The 25402-nt window shown below is 36.4% G+C and overlaps 1 protein-coding gene across 1 annotated transcript; it reads right to left on the bottom strand.

The window, feature by feature from the left end:
• Positions 1-18724: 18724 nt before the first annotated feature.
• LOC147636767 (uncharacterized) lies at positions 18725-21078 on the bottom strand. Its single transcript, XM_086800959.1, has 2 exons — positions 20302-21078; positions 18725-18730 (listed from the first exon to the last, which is right to left on the bottom strand). Exons 1-2 carry the CDS (start codon positions 21076-21078, stop codon positions 18725-18727), a joined length of 783 nt encoding a protein of 260 aa, XP_086657085.1.
• Between the last annotated feature and the right edge of the window lie 4324 nt (positions 21079-25402).

Below are 25402 nucleotides of genomic sequence, written 5' to 3' on the forward strand. Positions count from 1 at the left end.
AACAGTTCTTAATAAAGACAAGGATGTTGTATAAAAAGGAGATTAAGATGATGAAGCTTATGGTTTAGCATTTGGGGTTTGTGCCCAACCACTAATTCTGATGGAGATTAGCTTTATTAGTGTCAAAGAATACTTTGTTTGGTGATTAAGATCACCATTAGTGTTTAAAAATACGATTAGTATTTAAGAGCACATTTTTAACGTCTAATGACACTTGTATTGGTGATTAGATTCACCATTAGTGTTTAAGAACACTCTTAGTGTTTAAAAACACTATGGAATGACTCTCCTCTATTGGATTAGTAGCTTTATTAGTGTTAATCAACACTATTAGTGCTCATAAGCACACTTTGAAAAGCTTTGTGCTCTTGAAGATGATGTTGATGAAGCTTGATGAGAATGAGGCTCATAAATACCTCATGGTGTATGCCCACCACTTCAAGCTCAAAATAGGATCTGCAACAAGCCCTCACAAGAGCACTTAAGTGATTAGAGCAAAGAGGAGAGGATTAGAGCAAGAAAAAATTTGATTTTGAAGCTTTAATGGAAGCTTCAATGGCTTTCAAGGAGAGCAGCCTGGTTTTTCTTTGATTGTGAGAGCTTGGAGCAACCATTAGGGCTAGGATTTGGACTGTACACCCTTGAGGTTATGGGCTTCAAAAGCCCTAAGCCCACACAGCCTGCCATCGCCTACACACGGTGTATGGCTGTACGACTTTAAGTGTAGCAGAAATCGGCACCGGCGCACTCAGGCGGCAATGCTGCGGCAGCGAAGGAGGAAACCCGACGTTTGATTGTACGAAAATGAGCGCTCGGACGTCCTCTTCACTTTCCCAGTTGAAAGCTCCTCAAGATCTTGCCTCCACGAGTAGATTTATACAACTAGCTAAGATATTTCTCAAGGAAATCGTCCAACTCCATGGTCTTTCTCACATGATATTCAGTGAGATAGGGACTCTGAATTCACCTCCATATTTTGGACTACTCTATTTGAGTCCATAGGAATTCATTTAGATATGAGCTCCACTTGTCATCCAAAAATGGATACACAAACTGAGAGAGTAAATCAAGCAATTAAAGATATTATTAGATCTCATTGTAGCCAGAACCCTGTAAGTTGATAACTTACATTCATTTTCTTGAATTTTCTTATAATGCTTCTTTTCGTAGGAGCTTGGATATGTAACCATTTAAGGCTTTGTATGGACAAGATTGTATCTCACTATTATCATGGTCCAACCCATTGATCAGAGTTGAGGCTACCAAACAAATGTGGATAAGATGGAAATTTGGATGAAACTCAACCATCAGAATGCAAGTCAAGAGCATTAGAACGTGAAAGCAACTCAAGACCATCAAAAAATCTATGCTCATTTAAAAAGATATGTCAGAGACTTTGAAGAAGGATATATGGTGTTCCTTAGAATTTGACCCAAAAGAAACTCTCTAACTTGGACAAATTTTGAAAACTAGCAAATAAATATTGTGGACCATATGTCGTAATCAAGAAAGTTGGAGAGCAAGCTTACGAGTTTCTTTTGCCTCCTCATTTTTGATTCCACAATGTGCTTCATATCGAAAGAAGTATGTTTTGGATGAGACACATACTTTAGATGACAAACTCGTAGAACTTAAAGACCAAACAGAATTCCCCACCAAACCAAAGAAAATCTTCATGAAACTCTAATTAAGTGGAAGTTCTACTGCCTAGTAGAAGATGCTGAGATCCACCAAAACTTTCCTTCGTTTGTAAGCTAAGAACAACTCAATTTATTTTAGTGGGGAAGCTTATAAGGTGACACTTACCCTTCCTATTTCCTTTAAAGTATAAACTCTAAGTGTCGTGGGTTAAGTAATATGTAATGCAAATCTTTGTTTAGACATTGGTCAAGGACAAAAATGAGAAATTAACTTACTTTTGTGTGACCTCGGCTCACTAGAAAGGAACTAAACCTTGAGGGCCTAACTTCATCACTTGTTGGTGGTCATAGTAGCAGGACTTGTTCTTGTGTAAATAGACAGTGTAAATAGACTAGGCCAGTGTGTGAATTAATAAGTGGACCCAATAAAGATCTAGAATCTCTGTTATGTCTGGGAATTTATGGTTGAAACCTTTATTAGAAGGTTTTTTTTTAATACTAGCTTGGTTGGTTTGTTAAGCTAATCCTGTTACGATCATTAGCAAGGGTTAATCTTAAATAAAATGAATAGCATTTGTGGATGTGGGACCTATGAATTTGAATAATAAGCTTTATATGGTTTCTTAGTATGGTCGTGGGCAAGAAGCCCGTGCAAATGCCCCTATCTCACCAGAAGCTAGTCCCATGCCTGTGCCCGTTTGCAATGAGATATCAGGGTGTGTGTGTGAATGGACTTATGGTCCACTAGCTCACCTATTTAAAGGTGGAGCTAGAAGGCATTTTTGTATGGAGCAAGAAGCCTAGTTGTATTTTGAGCAACTTAATAAGCAAGATATTTTCTTGTATTTTGTGAGTCTCTCTCCTCCACATAATGATCTAGCATGAGCACCACGAAATTCTAACCTGGTATCTAGAGCTTGGCAAGATTAGGTCATTTTTGTGGTGTAGAATAGGTCAACTTCATTATCTTTTTTTTGTGAAGTTGAACCTCCTGCCAGTGGAGGAGCTCTAGCAAGGTGAGCTACTCTAGTTAGCCTGATAACTACTACCATGACTGCATCATACCCACCTTGAACTTTGGAAATTCCTATGATAAAATCCATATTGATACATTCAAACTTCATTTGAGGTAGATATAATGGTTGGAGGGTTCCATTGGAAGTATCACCATATTCATGCAAATTAGTGAAGAGGAGAAGAAGGGAAATTTTGAATGTTACATAAACTAGGGCTAGAAATTCATCAAAGTCGACACACTTCAAGAGCTAATTGCATCTGCTCTTTCCACCAACAATTTGGGAAAAAGTTGAAGCATTCTCATAAGGATGACGATGCATACAAGGGAAAAGAGAGATTGGTCAAAATGTGCAAAAAGGTGGACATCACTCAAAAAGGTGGACAACACTCAACGAGGGATGTAAAGGATGCCAAAGGTGGCATGAACGCTGAAAATGTCATGTCTAAGGACCTCATAAAAAAATAAGTTTGGCCTTATCCCTAAGAAAAGAGAGCAATATGCAAAGGAAGGAAAGTGATTTTCTTGTGGTACAAGAACACATGTCTAGAGAATGGCCAAAACACAAGAAAAAGGATAATTAAATGCAACCAAAGATTAATGTGCATGCCATTCCAAATGTGCAAGGGAATATGGCCAAAACACAAGAAAAAGGATAATTAAATGCAACCAAAGATTAATGTGCATGCCATCCCAAATGTGCAAGGGAATATGGAGCATGACAACAAAGAGAGAGTAGTATGAAAAAATCAGGGACAAGTTAAAGATGACCCACGCTCTTTATGTTTGTGCCATATAGACAACTTCATTTCTTGCAAATGACAACTCCATTTTGGGCATTGATGTAGGGAATATGAGACCCCGAATTGAAGAAGAAGAAATTTCTTTTATTGGCAAAGAGGTGAAGGTAACCCTGATTATTAGAAAGTTGCATGTGCATATCCAAATTGAAGAAGAAGCCACTTTTGTTGGCAAAGAGGTGTAGGTAACCCTGATTATTAGAAATTTTCATGTGCATATCTAGGCTTATTGGATCATGAGAAATTATTAGTTGCATCTTTTAATAGATGTGATGGATTACTTGGGAAAGCATGGCAATAACGCATAGAGCCACACAAAGAGTACAAGACAAATAGGATTACATTTATGCATAGAGGCCATATGCATGTCATAGTTGATGGGCCATGAGGGGGATTCCATCCTAGTTGTATCTCACATCCAAATTAATAAAGAAATGAAGAAGAGTCTTTTCGCTTATTTGCTTTTTGTATGTGATAATATTGAATATAAGGATGTACATGTAGATGCTCTTATAAAGTGATAGGATGAAATTTTTGAATGTATACAAAGATTCTTTTATCGATGTATTGCCATGAGAGTTACCTCCAGAGAGGAAACATCGCATAGATTTGGTGCAGGAGGGTAGCTCCCCACCAAATAGACTAGGATATGGGGTGAGTGCTACACATCAAGAAGATATCATGAAGCAGGTGAATGAGCTTTTGGATAGAGGTTTGGCTTAGCCAAGCTCCTTACCATATTGGTTACCTATCTTTCTTGGGAAAAAGAAGGACGGTTCCTTCTGTATGTGCATGGATTATAGGGCTTTGAATAAGCTCACCATTAAGAACTAATTCCCTATTCCACACATAGATGAGATTCTTGATTTTGTGTAGGGTAGCTCCCCACTAAATAGACTAGGATATAGAGTGAGTGTCACACATCAAGAAGATATCATGAAGTAGGTGAATGAGCTTTTAGATAGAGGTTTGGCTCAGCCAAGCTCCTTACCGTATTGCTCACCTGTCTTGCTTGGGAAAAAGGATGGTTCCTTCTGTATGTGCATGGTTTATAGGGCTTTGAAGGAACTCATTAAGAACTAATTCCCTATTGCATACATAGATGAGATTCTTGATAAATTGGTTGGGTCAATATATTTCAGTCGTATTGATCTTAAGAGTGGATATCACCATATGCGTCTCTTGCAAGAATGTTCACAAAATGGAATTTAGGATAGCTTTATGAATTCTTGGTTGTTATGCCATTTGGACTCACTAATCTCTGACCATACTCAATAGAATGATGGACTCACTAATCTCTGACCATACTCAATAGAATGATGGACTCACTAATCTCTGACCATACTCAATAGAATGATGGACCAGAAATAAGAAATACAAATAGCATAGAGTGCCATTACTATGGTAAACTAGGAGGGCACATGGAAAAGGACAGAATGATATCAAAAGTGGAAAGTTATAGGAAGGCAACTATGTATCATCAAGTAAACAGAGTGGTGATAGAAGTAAGTAGCTATTTGTTATGCAACACATGCTCAATTCCATGATAGGAGAGGTGCTAGGATTGAGAGGTATTTGATAAGTGGATTTTGGTGCTTCTAACCATGACTAGTCATGGTGAGTGGTTTAGAGATATGTAGAAAATGAAAAAACCAAGTTATGTAGTAGAAACATATGATGATACTGCGTACCCCATTGTGTATGTTGATAAAGTGCCATTGTTTATGTAAGATGGTAACATGTACTTGGCAAATGTACTTCATGTTCTAAATATCACAAAGAACCTAGTTTCTATTAGATAGATGGTTAAGGAGGGCCTGCAAGTGAGGTTCAATCCTCAAGGTTGCTTTGTGGAAGACTTCAAAAATGGGTGCTGCTTGGTTACAAAGGTTAACAAAAAGTACAGGATATTAACATGTTTGAGGTGTTTGTGCAGAGGTGTTTGTGCATGGGACAGGTGTCATTGAAGAGATTGACACATAGCACAAGCTCATTGGTCATGTGAATATATAACCACCTAAGTCTATGGAGGCCTAAAATATTGGTCATGCATGGGGACAGGTGTCATTGAAGAGATTGACACATGGCACAAGCGTATTAGTCATGTGAATATACAACTGCCAAAGTCTATGGAGGCCTAAAATATTGGTCATGCATGGGACGTGTCATTCAAGAGATTAACACATGGCACAAGCACATTGGTCATGTGAATATACAACCGTCAAATTCTATGGAGGCCTAAACTATTGTTGTTGTAGGTTTACTGAAGTTTAAGGTTGATGGTATACACAAAGTATGTGAAGCATGCTAGCATGTTAAGTAGGCTAAACATGATGTCCTACATAAAAAGTATGTGAGTGTAAGGCTATTTAATGTTAAACATTTAGATGTATGGGGGACCGCTCAACACTATAAACAATCGCAGGTTGGAGGGATTATATTACATTCATTTTGATGATCACACTAGGAAAGTGTGAATTTATTTCATGAAGAAGAAACATGAGGTATTTTCTCACTTTAAAATTTTTAAAGCCTTGGTCACCAAGAAAAAGGTATGTAGATCAAATGCCTAAGATAAGGTGATGGGGCGGAGAATATTGAATTTAGTGATTTCTTAAGGAAGCACAAAATCTAGAGCGGTAATTCACATGTAGATACACTTCAAACACAATGGTGTTATCGAAAAGAAAAACAAGAAGATTGTAGAAGTTGTTCATGCCTTGATATATGAAAAGAATATGTTAGATTTTTTCTTGGGGGGGGGCTAAAGCAATAGCACAGCTATGTACATTATGAACAGGACCCCCATGGAGTTGTTCATGGCATGACACTTGAATAAAAGTTTACATTATGAACATGACCCCCACTGAGCTGTTCATGGCATGACACTTGAATAAAAGTTTATACGCATAAAACTAGATATATCTCACTTAAAAGTGTTTGGATGTATTGCATATGTGTATACACCCAATAAAGTGAGAACAAAGTTGGATCTAAAGGTAGAGAAATATATCTTTAGTGGTTATGCTTTGGAAAAGAAAGGTTATAGATGTTATAATCCTACCACTCATGAGATGTGAGTAAGTAGAGATGCTATCTTTGAGGAGATGTATGACATATGTGCATGATCCCAATGAAGTGAGAACAAAGTTGGATCTAAAGGTAGGGTTATGCTTAAAAGGTTATCGATGCCCCAATCCTACCACTCATGAGATGTGAGTAAGTAGAGATGTTATCTTTGATGAGAGAAATAGTTTGTATGTACCAGAATGGTAATTAGAGATGTAGATGTAAAAAGTAATGATGTTACCCCACATGTAAATTAGCAATCATAAGTGCGTAGTGGACCTTAAGAGTCTTCTAGTGGTGGGGACCTCAAGTGTTAGTTGGGGACAGATGTGTTAAGAGTCCTCTAGTGTTAGTTGGGGACAGATGTAGGTACATATGTATCATGCAAAGGGAAGGAAAAGGTAGATCAACCTTTTGTGCCTGATCCATTAGTAGGTTACTCATATGTGGATGGTGAATCTAGTGTCTCTAAGGAGCTTGACATTTTGGTAGTAGGCTACCCCTATTATAAGGAGAACCTTAACTATTTTGAGGACACATGGCAGTGATCTAGGTGTATGTAGGTCTACGAGTAGCTTGACATTTTGGTAGTGGGCTTCTCCTAGTATAAGGAGAACCATAACTATTTTGAGGACACATGGTAGTGATCTAGGTGTATGTAGGTCTACGAGGGTTAGATACCCTATTGAGAGGTTGAGATATGATGGATATAAAACCCATCATTATGCTTATATGGTTAAAACAATACATAAGTTGGAGCCCACTTGTTTTCAGTAGACACTTAGAAAAAAGAATGGAAAGATGTCACGGATGAGGAGACGGTAGAATTGGATGCAAATACAATATGGGAGCTAGTGCCTTTACCGAAGGAAAACAAGGCAATTGGATGTAAGTGGGTGTATAACGTCAAGCATAACCTAGATGGATCAATGAGTAAATATAAGGCAAGAATTGTTGCCAAGAGTTAGCAATTGGATGTAAGTGGGTGTATGACGTCAAGCATAACTTGGATGGATCAATGAGTAAATATAAGGCAAGAATTGTTGCCAAGGGTTATGTGTAGACCTATGTCATTGGAGTGGCATTGACTATGAGGAGACATTCAACTTGGTTAACTGTGAGAGCTATCATTGCTATGTCTAAGAGAAGGGTTTATATTACATCAAATGGATACAAATAATGCTTTCTTGTATGGTGTTTTATAAGAAGAAGTGTACACGATACGATCACTAGGTTATGAGACTGATGCACACCTAGATTTTGTGTGCAAGTTACTCTTGTTGTATAGCTTAAAGTAGGCACCCAGGGCATGGTCAAACGAAATTGGGGAGTATCTTCCTACCATTGGATTTGAGATATCCAATGAAAAATTTTCACTTTATCTGAAAAAGACAATTAGAGGGATCATGTTATTAGTCATTTATGTGGATGAATTGATTATCACTGGTGATAGTGATGTTGACGTACATGATGTGAGGATGCTTTTAAAGCAGAAGTTTGAGATGAAGAATTGAATTTGGGTGAGCTTTCATATTTCTTGGGTATATCCAAGTATGGTATGACAGGCTGTAAGCCTATTTTAGTGTCATTGGAGAAAAACACTAAGCTAAATACAGGTGAGCATTTGGAAGACCCCACTATGTACATGTGCGGGGTGGGTAGCTTGATCTACATAACCATTGCTAGGCTAGATTTGAGCTATGTTGTTGGGGATTGTAAGTCAGTTTTATGAAGGAATCTAGGAAGCCACACTTGGATATGGCTAGATATATTTTGAGGTACATAAATTCCATAATTAATTATGGACTTTTCTATGAGGCTGTTAGAGAGATATAGGTACATGGCTACGTAGATGCTAATTGGGTTAGTAGTGTCGCATATATGGGAGGGTTTTCGTGAGTTGGATCAACAAAAGAAATAGCTGATATAGGAGTGGAGGGGTGTGCTATGGGTAGCTTGGTTTGAGAAGCTACTTGGTCATATGGGTGAGCTCATGGATAGGCCCATGGATGTAGGGCCCTTGTCATTTATTATGACAACATAAGTAGCATATAGGGGGCTAGTTAACCCAGTTTATCATACCAGGACAAAGCACATTGAGGTGCATTATCACTTTGTGAGGGAGAAGGATCTAACACGTATAATGGAGTTAGTTTATGTCAACACCAAGGATCATGTGACTGACATCTTCATTAAGGCATGGGTACAGAGAAGTTTCACCCACAGGTTTAAGAGCTTACTTGGAGTGCAGTGTGTGGAGTTGAGCTTGAGGGGGAGTGTTGAGATATCGAGCTCAACTAATGCATAGACATTGAGGGGATAACTTTTACACTTATGCCACTAGCATGGTTAGTGATATTATGGTTGATATGCGATGAGTGGGGATGACAGGCTATGTGATAGCCATGTTTGAATGACTATAGCCATGTTTGAATGACTAGACTATAGTTATAGTACCATATCATATAGTTGGGTTCACACTATGGACCAAAAATTATATGTTATAGTAGTAAAGTACTTTCCCTTATAGTATGTACTCTTATCTCTTTATTTTATGGTTGTAGAGAAGAGAAGGGCTGCATTGACACGGCCTTCCTCTTGACAAACAAGTGCACAAAAGATGAGACTAAGGAAATTGTGACTGGAACTCTCTCATAGAGGGTATCAATGCTAGCCTTACCATCCTCGCCTGAATTTGAGGTATGTGGTGGGACATGAAAAATTGGCATAGAGTTTGAGTCACAAAGTAGGAGACCCAAGATGGCCAAATGATTGGTGAGAAAAAAGGAAGTAGAGAGGGTCATCATCGTGGCTAGCATAGAAGGAGAAAAAGAAGGTTCTAAGGTAGTTGTAGTTAGCCAAGGAGGTTCTTTGTGCATGGCATAGAATCACTCATAGGTTGAGCCATTGTACTACATGCATCTATTCTCATGGTCTAGGGGAAGGCTATGTTCCTACAATCATTGATGATTGTTCCAAATCATGTTCCAACCTAATCGATCACACATCTATGATCATTGATCTAACTTCTTAACAAATCAATCCAATCTCATCAATCTCACATCTTTGATCATTGATCCTACTTCTACAATTGTCGATCTTACTTCTCAAATTATGATTAGACATCACTCATCTCATTTTTTTATCATTGATCCTACTCCTCAAATCACGATCCTTCCTCAGCATTGATTGTTGATCCTACTTCTCAAATCATTGTATCACAATAGGGGCCATTGTAATACTTGCATCTATTCTCTTGGTAATTTGCCTAGGGGAAGGCCACATTGACATAGCCTTCCCTATACGATCTTTGATCTTACACAAATAGCTATTCGACTTCTCAAATCATGATCTACAACCTCACCAATCTCACATCTTTGATCGGATCGATCAAATATGTGACCTCGACGATCTCACATCTTTGATCATCGGCCCTACTTCTACAATCATCAATCTTACTTGTCAAATTGCAATCCGATCTCACCAATCGTACATCTTTAATTGTTGATCTTACTTATGAAATCATGATCCAACCTCATTGATAATTGATCTACCTCTCAAGTTGTGGTTCAACCTCACTAATCCAAATCGCAATCCAACCTCACTGATGGGGTTGTTGCAAAGTAAGGGTGCCTAGTTTTGTCTAGTGCCTCAAAAAATGAGACCATACTTTTTGGACACGTGGTGTGGTTAGGGAATCTCGTATGAGATATTTTAAGGGCTCAATGATTGACACATGTCCACACCCAAACCTAGCTTTGTCTATCTTGTATGAGATCTCAAATGAATCCATATAGGATCTGATGCCATATCTCGTACGAGATGTTGCATGCCAACTAGGATCCTTTATTATATGCCACATAGGATCCACATATATCTCTTACGAGAAATACAATATGCTCCAAAAAATATGCAAATTACTTTTTGATATCTCGTATAAGACACCTATTTTGTTGTAATAAAATTATGATATATATATATATATATATATGTCCTATGAGATACAAAAAATGCAAATTACCTTTCAATATCTTGTATGAGATACAAGTATTTGTTTGTACAAGTATTTGTTTGTAATAAAATTATGAATAATATATATATATACATATATTGTACAAGATACAAAACATGCACAAAATATGAGGTATGAAAAATGCACAAAATAGAATTGCAAATAATGCATTTATAAATAAATAAATAAAAGAACCATCGATGCATACCTTGTACAAGATATGTAATGAAATTTGGCCATTTATATCTTGTATGAGATATAAGATAATCTACATCATTCCTATCTTGGATGAGATACCATGATCAAATGCATGATGTTAGTGTGGCTTAATTTGATTGAGTTTTACTTAAATAATAGATTAATCGTAGATCTTATATGAGATGTATAAAAGGTGATCTTTTTCCCCCTTATTCTTCCCTTCCTCCACACAGTGAGAGAGAGAGAGAGAGAGAGAGAGAGAGAGAGCTACTACTTAAGCCTAATTGAGTGCTTAAGGATCATCTTGAGTCATTAGGTACTCTAAACCTTGTTTCCTTTTTCACACTAGTCTATTCACATTGGGTAGGGTGTTTGGAGTTGGGGATTGTTCACATGGAGCCTAGCTACTCCATTAGATGCCTTATATGTGTAATATAGAGGCAGAGCTTAAAGGTGCACATGCTAGTGTAGTAGATCATCCATCAACATTGCGTCTTTATGCAAAATTAGTCTTTTTTGCATCACTATGTAGCCTTAGCCACATCTCTTTCCTTCATCACACACATGGTTTGACTTACCAAGAGGTGAAGAGGATACCTAGTACTAGAGATGATATCCTAGACCTTTTTTTGGGACCATAGGGGATGCAAATATGGCCTAGGAGGCTGCTTATGATCTCTCGATGCTCCCACCCTTAGATGATAGTGCATATCTATAGTAGATATGTTTCTATTTATGGGAGTAACCAAACATCAACACAACAAAAAGATCTTGTAATATCTTTATGCAAATTTTGTGTTCGGTCACAATGTTGATTATAGGAGCCATGGACCTAGTTCTAGTGCTGTGGCAAGGGTTGTCTATAGGATCAAGCTTGGTGACATGGCATAGAGAATTGTGTGGTTTTAATTGATTCATAAATTTTCCACCATACAAGCTGCTAGTGCAAGCCTTCTTACACTCACAAACTATAGTTATGGAGGTTGTATTCTCTACTCATCTTGTACTCTAGCAATATGCATATGTTGTATTTTGCTCCTCTTTTACTGTAGTAATATGCATAGGTGAATGTGTTGTGTTTCATTAGGTACAATTCTTACTTTTTTTTTTGGGGTACGTAGGCACCCCCTGCCACTATTATTGATGCATTGCTTGAGCTTGTTGAGAGGCACAGGAGATTTAGGATGTTGGAGACAAGGTGTTAACCCATTTTAGGCTTAACAAGGTTTTTGGCGCCCAATTATATGCCAAATCATGAGTAGTCTACATCAAATAATGTCAAGGATGGACACACCAAACTCATGTACAAAAAAGCTATGAAGCATTGGTGTCCAAATCTCAAACTTGGAGGGGAACTTGTAAAAAGATCTGACTCCAAGAGCATGTGGTAGTGAGCTAGGATGTGTTCCCTTGTATTATAATGCATTGGTATATTATGAGATGAAACAAGGTACAAGAAATATGACAAATAGAAGCTTTGTGCACCTGCTCGGCCCAGTTTAAGTGTGTGCAAATGTGGAACACATCAACATGTACTTGTACCTTTGGTGTTTCTCTATTTTGTTTTGGAAATTTGATCTGTGATCTAAATTTGATCCATGAAGTGGTTGATATGCAATCTCTCCTAATGCTTGGAGGAAGGTCCTGAACGTTCTGATATGCTCAGAACAGATGGCATATATGTGATTGTGCAATAATTAAAAAAATTCAGTTTTTAGAATAAAAATTTACACTGCTGATATGAGTTAGAGAGTTTTCTTAGGGACAGAGCTTCCTTTTGAGTTTTTTCATGAATCTATAGTCTCAAGGCTGTAAATCAGATCGTATATGAATATCATGTTTCATGAATTTCTAAATTTCTCTCTCCACAAATGTCTAAATTAGTTTTTGACTTAACGAATTCTTTTCATGTGATATTATATGGGCTTTGTAAGTGGTGAAGAGAGAGAAGCTACCTTTTCTAAAAAGGGTTTTCAATTTGCTTGGATCCAAGTCACCTAGTGATCACCTACTAGGGTCTCTTGTGGCACTTTGGGAGAGCTATCACCCATGAGTTAAAGATGCCTTGCCTTGCTTATGGTTTGAGAGGCTTTGGCGACTGGGATATTGATGCCTAGGGAGGTGTTAGGTTTGGGGCTTGGACTTTTAGAATCTTAGTTAGTTGATAGTTACTATTTCCTAGGGGTATAGAGGCCATCTCTAGAAAAACTCAGTCTTATTAGTTTTGTGGCCTATGTAGAATATAGTTTATATCTTACTTCAAGGCTTATCTTGACCTTTATTTGCTGGTGTGCAAAGAGGAGAACAATGGGATATTTACCAATCTTTGATGGAGGATCAAGTGAGAATGTTTAGGAATTTTTAGATGGAGCTAGAACTCTTCTATTTTTAGTCAAGAAGGGATATGGTTGAGGGAAGTTGAGAACTATACACTTATTTTTAGTCAAGAAGGGATACAATTGAAGAGAAGTTGAGAACTATACACTTATTTTTAGATGGAGCTAGAACTCTTCTATTTTTAGTCAAGAAGGGATACAGTCGAAGAGAAGATGAGAAATATACACTTACTTTTAGTCAAGAAGGGATACAATTGAAGAGAAGTTGAGAACTATACACTTATTTTTAGTCAAGAAGGGATGCGATTGAAGAGAAGTTGAGAACTATACACTTATTTTTAGTCAAGAAGGGATACAATTGAAGAGAAGTTGAGAACTATACACTTATTTTTAGTCAAGAAGGGATACAGTTGAAGAGAAGTTGAGAACTATACACTTAATTTTAAAGGATGAAGCCAAAGTATGGTTCAAAGCCTTGCCTAGTAGCAATTGATACGCAAAATAGCTGGCCCCTATTTTTGGGGGCTTTTATGACAAAGTATAGGAGAGGAGAAACTTTTGACCTTTATTTGGACTCATCTGGATAAAGACTTAAAAAAGGGATTTAGACGAGTATTACGCATATGAAGCTCAGTTTCAGGACCTATGGGGAAATTGGGAAGTTTCACTACAAGAAGTTGCACCTCATTTAGTGAAAAAAAATAGATTTATAGAAGGACTACATCCGATTTTGAAAAGTAAGACACATGGTAAATTTGCTCAAAACTTTGTTGAAGCCATTTACTATAGCTAGGTAAAAAGGAGAGGAAAACTAGATTTGAACAAGAAATGACTAGGGGTAGGGGTAGGGGTAGAGAGGATCACATTTCTACTAATAACAAATCAAGGATGTGCTACAAACTCTCATCTACCTCCTCTCAGAGGATTACTCTATGATGCAAGCTTTGGGACAAAGACATGCTATTCTAAGGAAACCAAATAGACCAATCAGGAGGAAACAATACGAATATGTATGCTACAATTACAATGAAAGAGGTCATGGAATGAACAATAATCCATATCCTAGAGAAGATCTGGGGAGAATACGTCTTACTCAAATCAGACCAAAAATCATAAGGCTTATGGAAGTAGGAAGACCAACCCTAGTAAATCCACCTATTCAACCAATTCAGGGAGCTGACAGAAACATCAACATCAACATCATAGAGGTTAAGGAAACTGAATTGAAAGATAATGAGGAAATAGATGAAAAGATTGATCTCATGCCAATGCAAAAGAGAAAACTTAGATCAAATAAAAAAGAAGTAGAAAGAATTGAAACCTTTGAAGATTATGTAAGAAGAAAAAGGGGAAAATATGCCAAAGGAAACAAAGTAGAAAGAATTGAAACTTCTGAAGATTATGTAAGAAGAAAAAGGGAAAAAGATGATGAAGGAAAAGATGTGGATATGCAAGAGGAACCAAAAATAAGTAAAAAGAGGATCAGAAGGTTAGGTAACCCTTGCTAATTTTCCATTAGAACATGGTCAGACACTATAATCTTTTGGAAGAAGAGGATCAGAAGGTAGGTAAAAAGAAGAAGACGATCAGATTTTCCGTTTAGAACATGGTCATAGACACTACAATCTTTTGGAAGAAGAGGATCAGAAGGAAGGTGACCTTGCTAATTTTCCATTAGGACCTGGTCAGAGACCCTTTAGAAGACTTAAACACATGAAAAGGACCAAACATCACATGGTCTCAGCTTTTGAAGTTAGCACCAAAGATAAGGAGGCAATAGAGTAGGGCTATTAGCATCAGATTACCCACCACCAAGAAGAAGAGAATTGTGGAAATTTAAATTTGATTAAACACAAGCCACAAGCTGATGTGAAACCCACCTTGGATGCTTGGATATAAAAGGACACGATTTGAAAGGTCTACATAGATGGTGGCACACAGGTGAGTAATATGACGGAGGATACCATGCATAAATTGGTTTGAAGACACACTTATCCTCTCCATTCAAAGTCAAGTTGGCTAATAATTCTAGGGTAAGGTGTGTTGAATTTATACAAGCTCTAAAAATTACAATATATGGTATAGAATGAAGTGGATATAAGATGCCAACAAAGGGAGTTAGCTACCCCATCATACTTGAAAGTCCATGGTTGATAGCTATTAGGGCTATCCAAAAATGAGAATCAAGGTTGCTTGTACTCAAGAGAGAGATGGAAGGAAACAAAGGAAATCTAGTCATCTATGATATGAAGTACGAAAAAAGGTTAAGATGAACTATGAGACTACAATGAATGAAGAAAGTACAACAGAATAATTCATCACTACTAATGAGGAAGAATCTACCATTTTAGATGAAGAGGATTCTAGTGCTGAAGTATATGCTGTAACTCTATGCAAAGAGGAGGAAAGAGGCCCCCCAACTCTAGAACAAATTCAAGAAAATCAAAATTCAGAAAAACTTAGAAATCTGGCATGAAGAGAAATTGAAGAAGATTATTTCCAAAGATCTCACTCTAGTGGAGCAAGAGTAATACCTAGCCATGCTTAAGAAATTCCCATATCTGTTTATTATTGAGTATATTGAAACTCCTATGAACAGATATGGGAATTTATGAATAATGGTACAATTAGACGGAGTAATAAATTCAATTTTTGATCTTATAGGGCTCTTCTCCAAAGGTTTTAGGGCACTTATACCAAGGTCGTTCCATTTGGTCTTCATTTGGACATACAAATGATTAGTTTTTTATTCAAGCCATATAGTAAACAACATCATTTGATCTGAGGGCTTGAAATGGAGTTTAAGGATCTCAACCATCATTAGAAACATCAATACTAACACCTTATAAGGTAAAAAATAAAAATGAATTAGGTTTGCCAATGTTAGAGGACTGTGCATAATTCAGATTTCAAAAACAAGAAAATTTTTAGGTTTACATCCAAAAACACCATATTGGGGAATTTGGGAATTTCCTAAGTCCCACTTTGAGAAATAGACCTATTTTTTGTGCATTTTGCATAGAAATATTTGTATTTTTATAGCCAAACCTTAAAGTTTACCTTATCTATGAGAATAAAGCAAATTAAATGTTGAAAAAATAACTAGAAAACTATAGAGTATGTGTGTTTTCCTAAGGAATTTCTTCTTTACTTCACTTTATATTAATACATGATGCTTGGACATCAATGCATTCTCTCTCTCTCTCTCTCTCCAACCCTTGACCTTTGACTACATATGCATAGTTGCCATACAATATAATAGTATGGTTATAATTCTGGTTAGCTCTTTCTAGTAAGTTGGAAAGAATATGTATGTGTGGTTAATAGTCTCGAAAAGAAAATCCCAAAAAATATTACTTAGAATTATTTGAGATCAAAGCACACTATATTCTTTTTGTCTATATTTGTGCTGAATGTTTCTAAGTTGGAAAAAGGATATCTACGTTATCCTTGAAAATAAAAATCAAAACAACAATAATGAGACTAATTTGAGATTTAATATAGCTAGTATACTTTGCATTCATACTGCAGTCATTTAATATCAAAGCACAGTTGGTATATTTTTTCATCAAAGCCCATTCTCTCCATCAAAATATAGTTAGAATATCACTCTTCCACGATGATCTTGTTTACAAAACAATCAAGTCTTCTATGAAATCACAACCCAAAAACCTTGAGCTAGTCTCCAATGTTGAAAGAATTTATAAACACCAAGGTATAAGTTAGAGACATGAATGTATTGTTGCCTTGTCACATCATTTTTGCGGAAGGTAAAATTCTAAAGTTTTTTAATGAAGTGTTTAGCTACATGACCACAAGATACTTCATAAAAGTATATTTTTGACCATGTGGCCAAAGATCACAAAAGACAATATTATAGGACTATTGAATTAAGAAGCAACAATGCATATAGTTGCAATGAACATTTTAGAATATATTTCCATACACACATGCTACAACACTTCCACATTAATATGCATATAGGACATATGTGTAGATCATACTTAGAAAAACATATTTTAAGAGGAAAAATATTCAACCATGTGGCCAAATATCAATAGACACCAACTTGACACCTTTGATAATATGAGTCATGACTCGTACCAATATTTCAATCAAAGCAGTGCAATTGCAATTGGCAAAAGCATTGTAGCTATATGATACAAAAAAAATTCTTCCTATATATTTGACCATGTGGTAAAACATCAAAAGATCCAACACTTTAGACAAATATTTGGATCAAAGTAATGCAATTGGAATTGATTCAAGCATTCTAGCTACCATACAAGAAATTGCTTCTTCCAATATAACTTCAACAATATACTTGAAAATAAAATTCAAAACAATAATACTGAGACTAATTTGAGATTTAAACTTTTCTAATATATTTTGCATTCATGCACGCATTCATTTAATATCAAAGCACAATTAGTATACCTTTTCATAAAAACACATTTTCTCCATCAAATTACATTTAGAATATCATTCATCATTGAGGAGCTTGTATATAATACAATGAATTCTTCCATGAAATCACAATCCAGAAACCTTGAGCTAGTCTCTCTGATGTTGAATGCATTTATAAATAGCAAGGTACAAGTTGTAGAAAAGAGTGTATTATTTTTGTGTCACATCATTTTCGTGGAAAGTACAATTTTTGAAGGTTTTTTTATGAAGTGTCTAGCTACACGACCATTTGTGTAGTCTTCCTTATATCCTAGCTCATGAGTAAGTTGCATTGCTTCATATCCTTTAGAGTAGAAACCAAAGGAATCCGCTTTAACCTCGATACTTGTGAGACACCCAATGGATGGGTTAGATGAATTGAGACTCTTGATGATGATCCTTGTACAATTGATGATCTCTTCAAGAAAGAAGTGATTGAAGATTGTTGCATATATATTCCATCTCCACGATTGATGCTGTTGGGTTGTACTGATGATGAAGATGACATACTAGCATTATCATCTCTCCTTTAAGCCATGTGTCAATCACAACCTTGAATTGTGTGTACAACTCATGTCCATATTGAACTGGCTCAAGTCCATATCGATCAAATTTTATGACTTCACGTGCATCATGGGATCCACTTAAGCAAGTCAAGTAGGGTAGAAGTTCCTTAATCAAGATTGAGTCTCCTTGGTTAACATCAAATGTCTGTGGATAGATGTAGCTCTCAAGAGGGTTAGGACACCCCTTGTAGGGACTATCATCTATCAAAATAGTCTTGCTATGTTCACAAACATTGCCATATTCGTTCCACACATACTGAAGGGGCTTGAACATTGCTTCCACCCCCATCTTGTCTGGTCGATAGATGATCTTGAGTGGATGCGTATGGCATTTCTCCTGTCCCCAAATCATGAAAAAAGGATATCTCCTTTTTGCATAGCTCTCCAAGCAATTGATTATTGCGATGACATTTTTGTGTGAAGCTGTAGACCAAACTCCCACTTGGAATCTTGCAAATGTAGCTTCAAGAAACTCCATGCATCCTGGTCGAAGAACAACCCATTGCTTGCCCACTCGAAAACTTTGGAACCTCTTTGATTTGGAAAAACAACGTTGGAAAAGAAGACCATTGAGATCAAGTATCACACATAGTTTGGTAGCACTTTTCGCCAAGGCCATATCACTTACTTTGTTTGCTCTGCTCAAATCTGCCAAATATGCAAATAGACTATTCTTAGTCAAATTTGAATCATTCTATCATATAACACAAAGGTTAAGAACAAAATAGACATCTAGTCTCTTACAAGATTTTTTTTTCATTTTAGAGCTAGTAAGCTAAGATGAAAACATTATATATAGTTCAATAGGGCTAAGTTTATTGTACTATTCCATATGTACATTGTATAAGACATTAAATTTAATATCCAAATAGTATGCATGGATGGTAGATACTTCATCAAAATATATTTTTGACCATGTGGCAAAGAAATCTCAAAAAGTAATATTATATGACTATTGAATTAAGATACAACAATGTATATAGTTGCAATGAACATTTTAGAATATTTTTCCATACACACATGCTACAATATTCCACATTGATGTGCATGTAGGACATGCATGTTGACCATACTTAGAAAAACATATTTCAAGAGAAAAAATATGTTATGTGGCCTAATATCAATAGACACCACATTGACACCTTTGATAATACAAGTCATACCAATGTTTCAATCAAAGCACTGCAATTGAAATTGAAAAACTCAATGTAGTTGTATGACACAACATTTTCTTCTAATATATTTGACCACATGGCAAAATATTGAAGGACACAAAAATTTAGAGAAAACCAATACCAACATTTGGATCAAAGTAATGTAATAGCAATTGATTGAAGCATTCTAGCTATACCATACAAGAAAATATTTCTTCCAACATTATCATGTACTTCATACTTGTATTTTAATACAAAAGCACAAACTTTTTGCAACAAATTTTAGGTACAATATGATGAAAATATTTCTAGAAATAAGGACTCTTAAACAATAAACACAAAACTCAGAGAAATAGGCTTGTAAGGCTTGCTTTAGATAGCACCACAAAATGAGAAAATATGTAGGAAATGTTATGTCATGAAATCGTCCTCCAAAACACAAGTTCAACCTTACACCATAGTGTTCTCATTGACAAAAGTTAGAGATAGAGAGGTTTAAACACCTGAAGTAGCCTTCAACCTCTCTTTCATAATAATATTTGCTATGTCTTGGCTTGATTCATCCACACCCTCCGACGGTAGGTCAAGTGCTAGAGCACCAATGGGAGGAACCTCTTGAGCACTTGTAGGTGGGTTGGCGCTCTCATGGGCTCTCCAACATGCCGCTTCAATCTCTCTTTGCTCTCATGCCAATGCAAGCTTTGATGCAACACCACATGAGAATATATCACATACAACCTCATGTGCATCATTAAATGCCTTGATTGTAGCCTTGATGAACTTCTTTTTCTTTCTAAATATGGCCTTTGCAATAGTTTGTTCTTCTTCAAGCTCTCCATCCTTTCCTTCCTTGTCAATGGCTTCAATGGATTCATTATCCAAAATGCATGGCTTGTTGGAATTTCCAACATATCGATCTAGATTGATGAAGCTTTTCTCCATGGTCACAAGTGTCAACACAACAAATGAATCCATGGCCCCAAAAGCAAGACTCTTGGCCATTGGTAGGAAGTCAACACTTCCAACTTGCATATGGTACTTGCATGAAAGATTCTCAAGGGCCACCTCCATAGCTGCCATTTGTTTGCGGTTGAGAAATGACAACAAAATGAATTGTTTAGGCTCACATGTCATTTTTAACAATGTGAAGACCACCTTTCCAAACATGATAGAATCCCATGTCATGCCCCCAACTCCATGTGCCGCTTCTAGGACAACCACACCAATGGTAATAGGATCTTTATACACATTGTATATAAGATCGAATGCCTCAAGGTTGCACCCCACAATATATACTTGCCAAGGTAAGCTAGTAGAAGAATGAAGAGGATCTTGCTTCTTCACAATAAGAAAGTTCACAATGTCTTTTGCACCATTTGGCAATGGTCCTGCATCAGCCCCACGTGTGAGCTTTTTTGACACCCAATCACTGCAAACACCTAAAATCTTTGTGTATACATCGTTGGTGATGTCGTATTCAGCAATAAGATCTTCCCAACTCTTCATCATACTATTGCTAGCATGAGTTGAGGCATTGAAGAGAGAAACTAGCTCCTCATGGAGCACCCTATCTTGCTTGATTTGCTTTGCCCTTGTCTCCATGTCAACAACATCCTCTTTGTCCCATTTGTTTCTAAGAAAGACGATGTGTCCATCATTAACTTCCTTTTGTAATGTGAGGATGTCCCCATCCTTTAGACCCATAAGGCAACGAAAAGTTGCGGGAGAAGGCTGCCTTCCCTTCTTTGTGGTGGTATCCTCTTGAGATGAAAGCTCCCCCTTTGAGTATCTCTTCATGATGGTAATCCAACCATCAAATATCTCTTGTGTGCTCACTATCATATGACAATCACGTGATGCACACTTTTCTCCAATGTATTCTATAAATCTCTATCAAAAATAAAAATATGAAATGAGAAAGAAAACACCAAATGCATCTTGAATAAGACAAGCTAAGGTTGTACATCATTACCTCCCATGGTACTCTTTGAGGACTACCCTTTGGAAGCCCTTGAGGTTTTGGTGGAGACCCAAATGCTATCCATTGATCCCTTACTTGTTGCTGAAGTTTCTCAAGATAAGGACCATTCTTCATAACATTGTGGGATTCCATATTTGTCATCCTAGAAAGCTAAATGCACATTTCAGCAGGACAATCCACCAAGATTCTTGCATTCCTTCTTGTGGCATATAGATGTTTGGTTGCTAGGCATCGATGAGTGCTACTTAGGATATAGATCTTTGCCGCATGGATTGAGTGAAGACTTGATATGATCCAATAAGAGTAAGAATGTAGCTTATCCACTTTCACCTCGTCACGATGCATGGGTCGCTTCACATCACTCTCCTCCAAAAAGGGCATGAGGTATGTTGCTGTTGCTGGATTCATGGGATTCTTTACAAAAGATGATGTTAACTTTTGCACATAATCCCAACAAAGTGTTCTATAGGCATATAAAGGTGGTGCCTCATAGCATCTACCAACATCAATAGGAAACTATGTGGTTGAGCCAAATGGAAAGTATTTTTCAAACATGTGAAATCCTGAACCATCCTTTTTACCCTTCTTCTTAACCATGTCCGGAAAGTCAAAGGTTCTTTCAACACCCTTGACTTCAAGTGACACCAAAGGTGTTGCTTGGATTACTTGTGCCTTTGAAGATTGGTTTGTGTTGTCCAGAGGAGTGTTAGGAGGTACACTCACACCAAGATCCTGTGAGTTTGAAGCTTTTGATTGTGCTTGTGCATCTTGAATCTTTGTCCTCTTCTTTGGTCAATCACCATGTTTTGTAAGAAAAAGAAGTTCACTATGCTTGATAGACTCAAATGTAGCTATTATATGTCCTGTGTGCCTGATATCTCCTCTGGGAGGCTCCAACCCATTGCTCTCAAAGAGTATACTTCATCCTCTTTTATATGTGTAGATTGAAAAGATAAGGGATCTAGGTTGTATTCAATGTTCTTTCCCTTGATCTTTACTACAATACATGGGATCCCTTCCTTCCCAGCACATCCATCCATCAACCCCTCAATGATCCCAACTTGATCATATGTTGAATCCTCAAGCTTTGAAGCATATAAAAGGACATTGTTTGCCCTTTTTCCTTCTTTGTCATAAACATCCATAAACTAAGGCCACACAAAATCCCCACTAACTCCATCAATGATTTGATTCTCCTTCCTTGCCGAAGTAGATTTCTTTGCCATTGAATAAACCTACATAAGTACAAAAAATAAGATATATTTGAAATAAATATCAAGTTTTGACCACATGGCCAAAGCTTTACTCAATAGTGTTATGATTACCATATGCATGCATAGGATTTGACCAATGTATGTCCAAATATCATCATAGAAAGGGTTTAAGTTAGAATTTAACCATATGGCAAGATATTGCATAGAAATATTAGGTTTTGACCACATGGCCAAAACTTTGTTCAATAGTGTTATGATTATAATATGCATGCATAGGATTTGACCAATGTATTTCCAAATATTATCATAGAAGGGTTTAACTTGTAAGTTAGAATTTGACCATATGGCAAGATATTTTCACAATGGAGAGAAACATCAAGTTTGGCTTTTCCAATTGACGAAGATGCATGCCTAGAAAATTTGACATAAAAGCATAGGCTTATAGATTTGTCTATTTGGTGAAATATTATCTCCAAGTTAGAGTGTTATGGCTTATACAAAATGTAGTTTGGATGAAATACTTATCACAAGAAGGAGGGTATATACATGTTTATTAGTATCATGAATTTTCAAAGTCTTTACTAAAGTTTTTTTAGTACTAGAGGTATATCACGCCATGTTTTAGTATGCATGTTGATAATATTTTCACATCTCAAAATAGAAAGTGTTGAATACAATATGCATAAATTTGATGAGATATAGAATTTGACCATATGTCCAAATCTCATCCTACAAAGGGTTAAGTTAGTATGTCCCTATTTGTAAGGTATAATTTGGCGATAATAATGCCAAAACTTATAACAATTGAGAAATATTACATTTGATCTTTCTAAATAAGGAAGATGCATGCCACCATAGTCTACAAGATGATTCACAAAGAATTTTGTCCTCCATAACTTCAAATGTAGTTTGACATGCGATAGAGACTCAATGTGTTATGTGTAACCGTCGACAAGATACAAAGATTTGAATGTAATATGCCTATATTGTAAGGTAGAATTTGACCATATTGTAAAGTACCTTTTATTTTAACCATACAATCACGCAACCACAAAAGTGTGCTTTATTTTCTTTTTTTTGTCCATAATTTCAAATCTAGTTGACTTGTGATAGAGAAACAACGTGTTATAGTGTAAGAATTGAGATACAAATATTTGACAACAAGAAAAAAAGCCCTTGTGTCCAAAATGTTGAATGTAATTTGTCCTCAATTGCAAGGTAGAATTTGACCTAGAATTTGACCATATGGCCAAATCTTGGGACAGTCAAGAGTAGCAATGGATTGTAGTAGAGGTGTACTTTTTCCAACTAAACACATTCCATGTGACTAGGGTCTAGTGTCCATATCAACATGGTCTTCTAGAGTATGAAGGTTTTGTTGTAATGTCAAAAATCTTGTGTACGAGTGGTGATCATTTCACCATAGATCTATTACAATGGAATTGGCCACTTGAGCATTCATATTCTATGTATGGCTTAGATTTTAACCATATGGTCAAATATCGTTCCAAGAAATGAGATGGCTATATGAAGGTTTATTGAATGAAATATAATTGCAAGAAGGACAATACCTTGTAGTTTGGATCATGGGTTTTTCTATGAAATGTGTTCTATTTAATTTGACCATATGGCAAAAACTTTTCTCTATCTAGTTTTACTCTGAGAAGGAATCTCTACCTAGCCTTGAGGCTTTTCCATATACAAGTGATCTTGATCCATATACAATTTCAGAACACAAAAAGAACCATCTTTGTAAGCTAGGTGCTCATAGATTTTAACCATAATTCCATGTAACAATTAAACATAGGTGCCCATGGATTTTAACCATAATTCCATGTAACAATTAAACATAGGTGCCCATGGATTTTAACCATAATTCCATGTAACAATTAAACATAGGTGCCCATGGATTTTAGCCATATTATTATGTGACATTGAAAGTATGCATGATTTTCTTACTTTCATCCGGTCTTAGTCTGATATGCAATAGAGACACACATGTTACGTGTAATAGTTGAGCTACAAATATTTGACCACAAGGCAATATCCTATGGCTATTTCAGAAAGAAGCTTTCATATTGACCATGGCTTTTGGCCACACAGTCACTTTTGTTTGAAGCATCATATAACCAAAAGTAAATTTTTGTTACCTCTTTTGTAAGCACAAGTATATGTGTGTCTTGAAAAAGTCATTTCATGTGAAATGCATACATATACAGAGAATTATTCTACAATGTCCAATTAGTCTCTATTGTGCTACATGAAAAGATCACAATTTTCTGCATAGCGAGTGATTACACATATGTGCAAGTAGTATATACAAGTACGCTTATACAAGCAAGGTCAACGCAGCATACAAGAAGAGTCAACAAGACAGAAGCATTCTCAAGGGACAAGGTCACATATTTGCCATAACAAGAGTGTTGAAAAACTGATCAAGGTTAGTTTCATACTTGTTTTCTTATTTTTGCATTGTTTGTTTTTTCAAGTAGGCTCTTAGTCAAGAAACATTCTCGATTTTAAGAAAACTGGGTGTGAAGTTAACCATATTTTTATTTTTATGTCATGAATGTACTATATGATCTTATTTATCTTACTAGCTAATAATGATTAAGAAAGATTAATTATATAATTAAGTATTATGAACCAAAAAATCAAGAAAAGAAAGAACATGCATGAGGCAAAGAGCCTACCTTTAAATGGTTATAGTTACGATGCTTGCTGGCAAAGTTCTGATTAGCGTCAATATTGTGAATGGCTGTTGTTGTTGCGAAGCTTGTTGGCAAAGTCGCTTCTGAGTAGTGTCTGATTAGCGTCAATATTTAAGAAGAACTTCAAATTTCCATAGCCAACAACTACAAAAAAACAGATGGCGTGTGAAGACAGAAACAAGAAGACGAAAAGAAGTAGATATGCAGATAAAGCATACATGAAGGGTCAAAATCTTGCTTACGCACAACTAAATCTTTTG

This window comes from Cibotium barometz, chromosome 7, assembly GCF_041138505.1.
Source record: "Cibotium barometz isolate CiBa-2024 chromosome 7, ASM4113850v1, whole genome shotgun sequence".
NCBI lineage: Eukaryota > Viridiplantae > Streptophyta > Polypodiopsida > Cyatheales > Cibotiaceae > Cibotium > Cibotium barometz.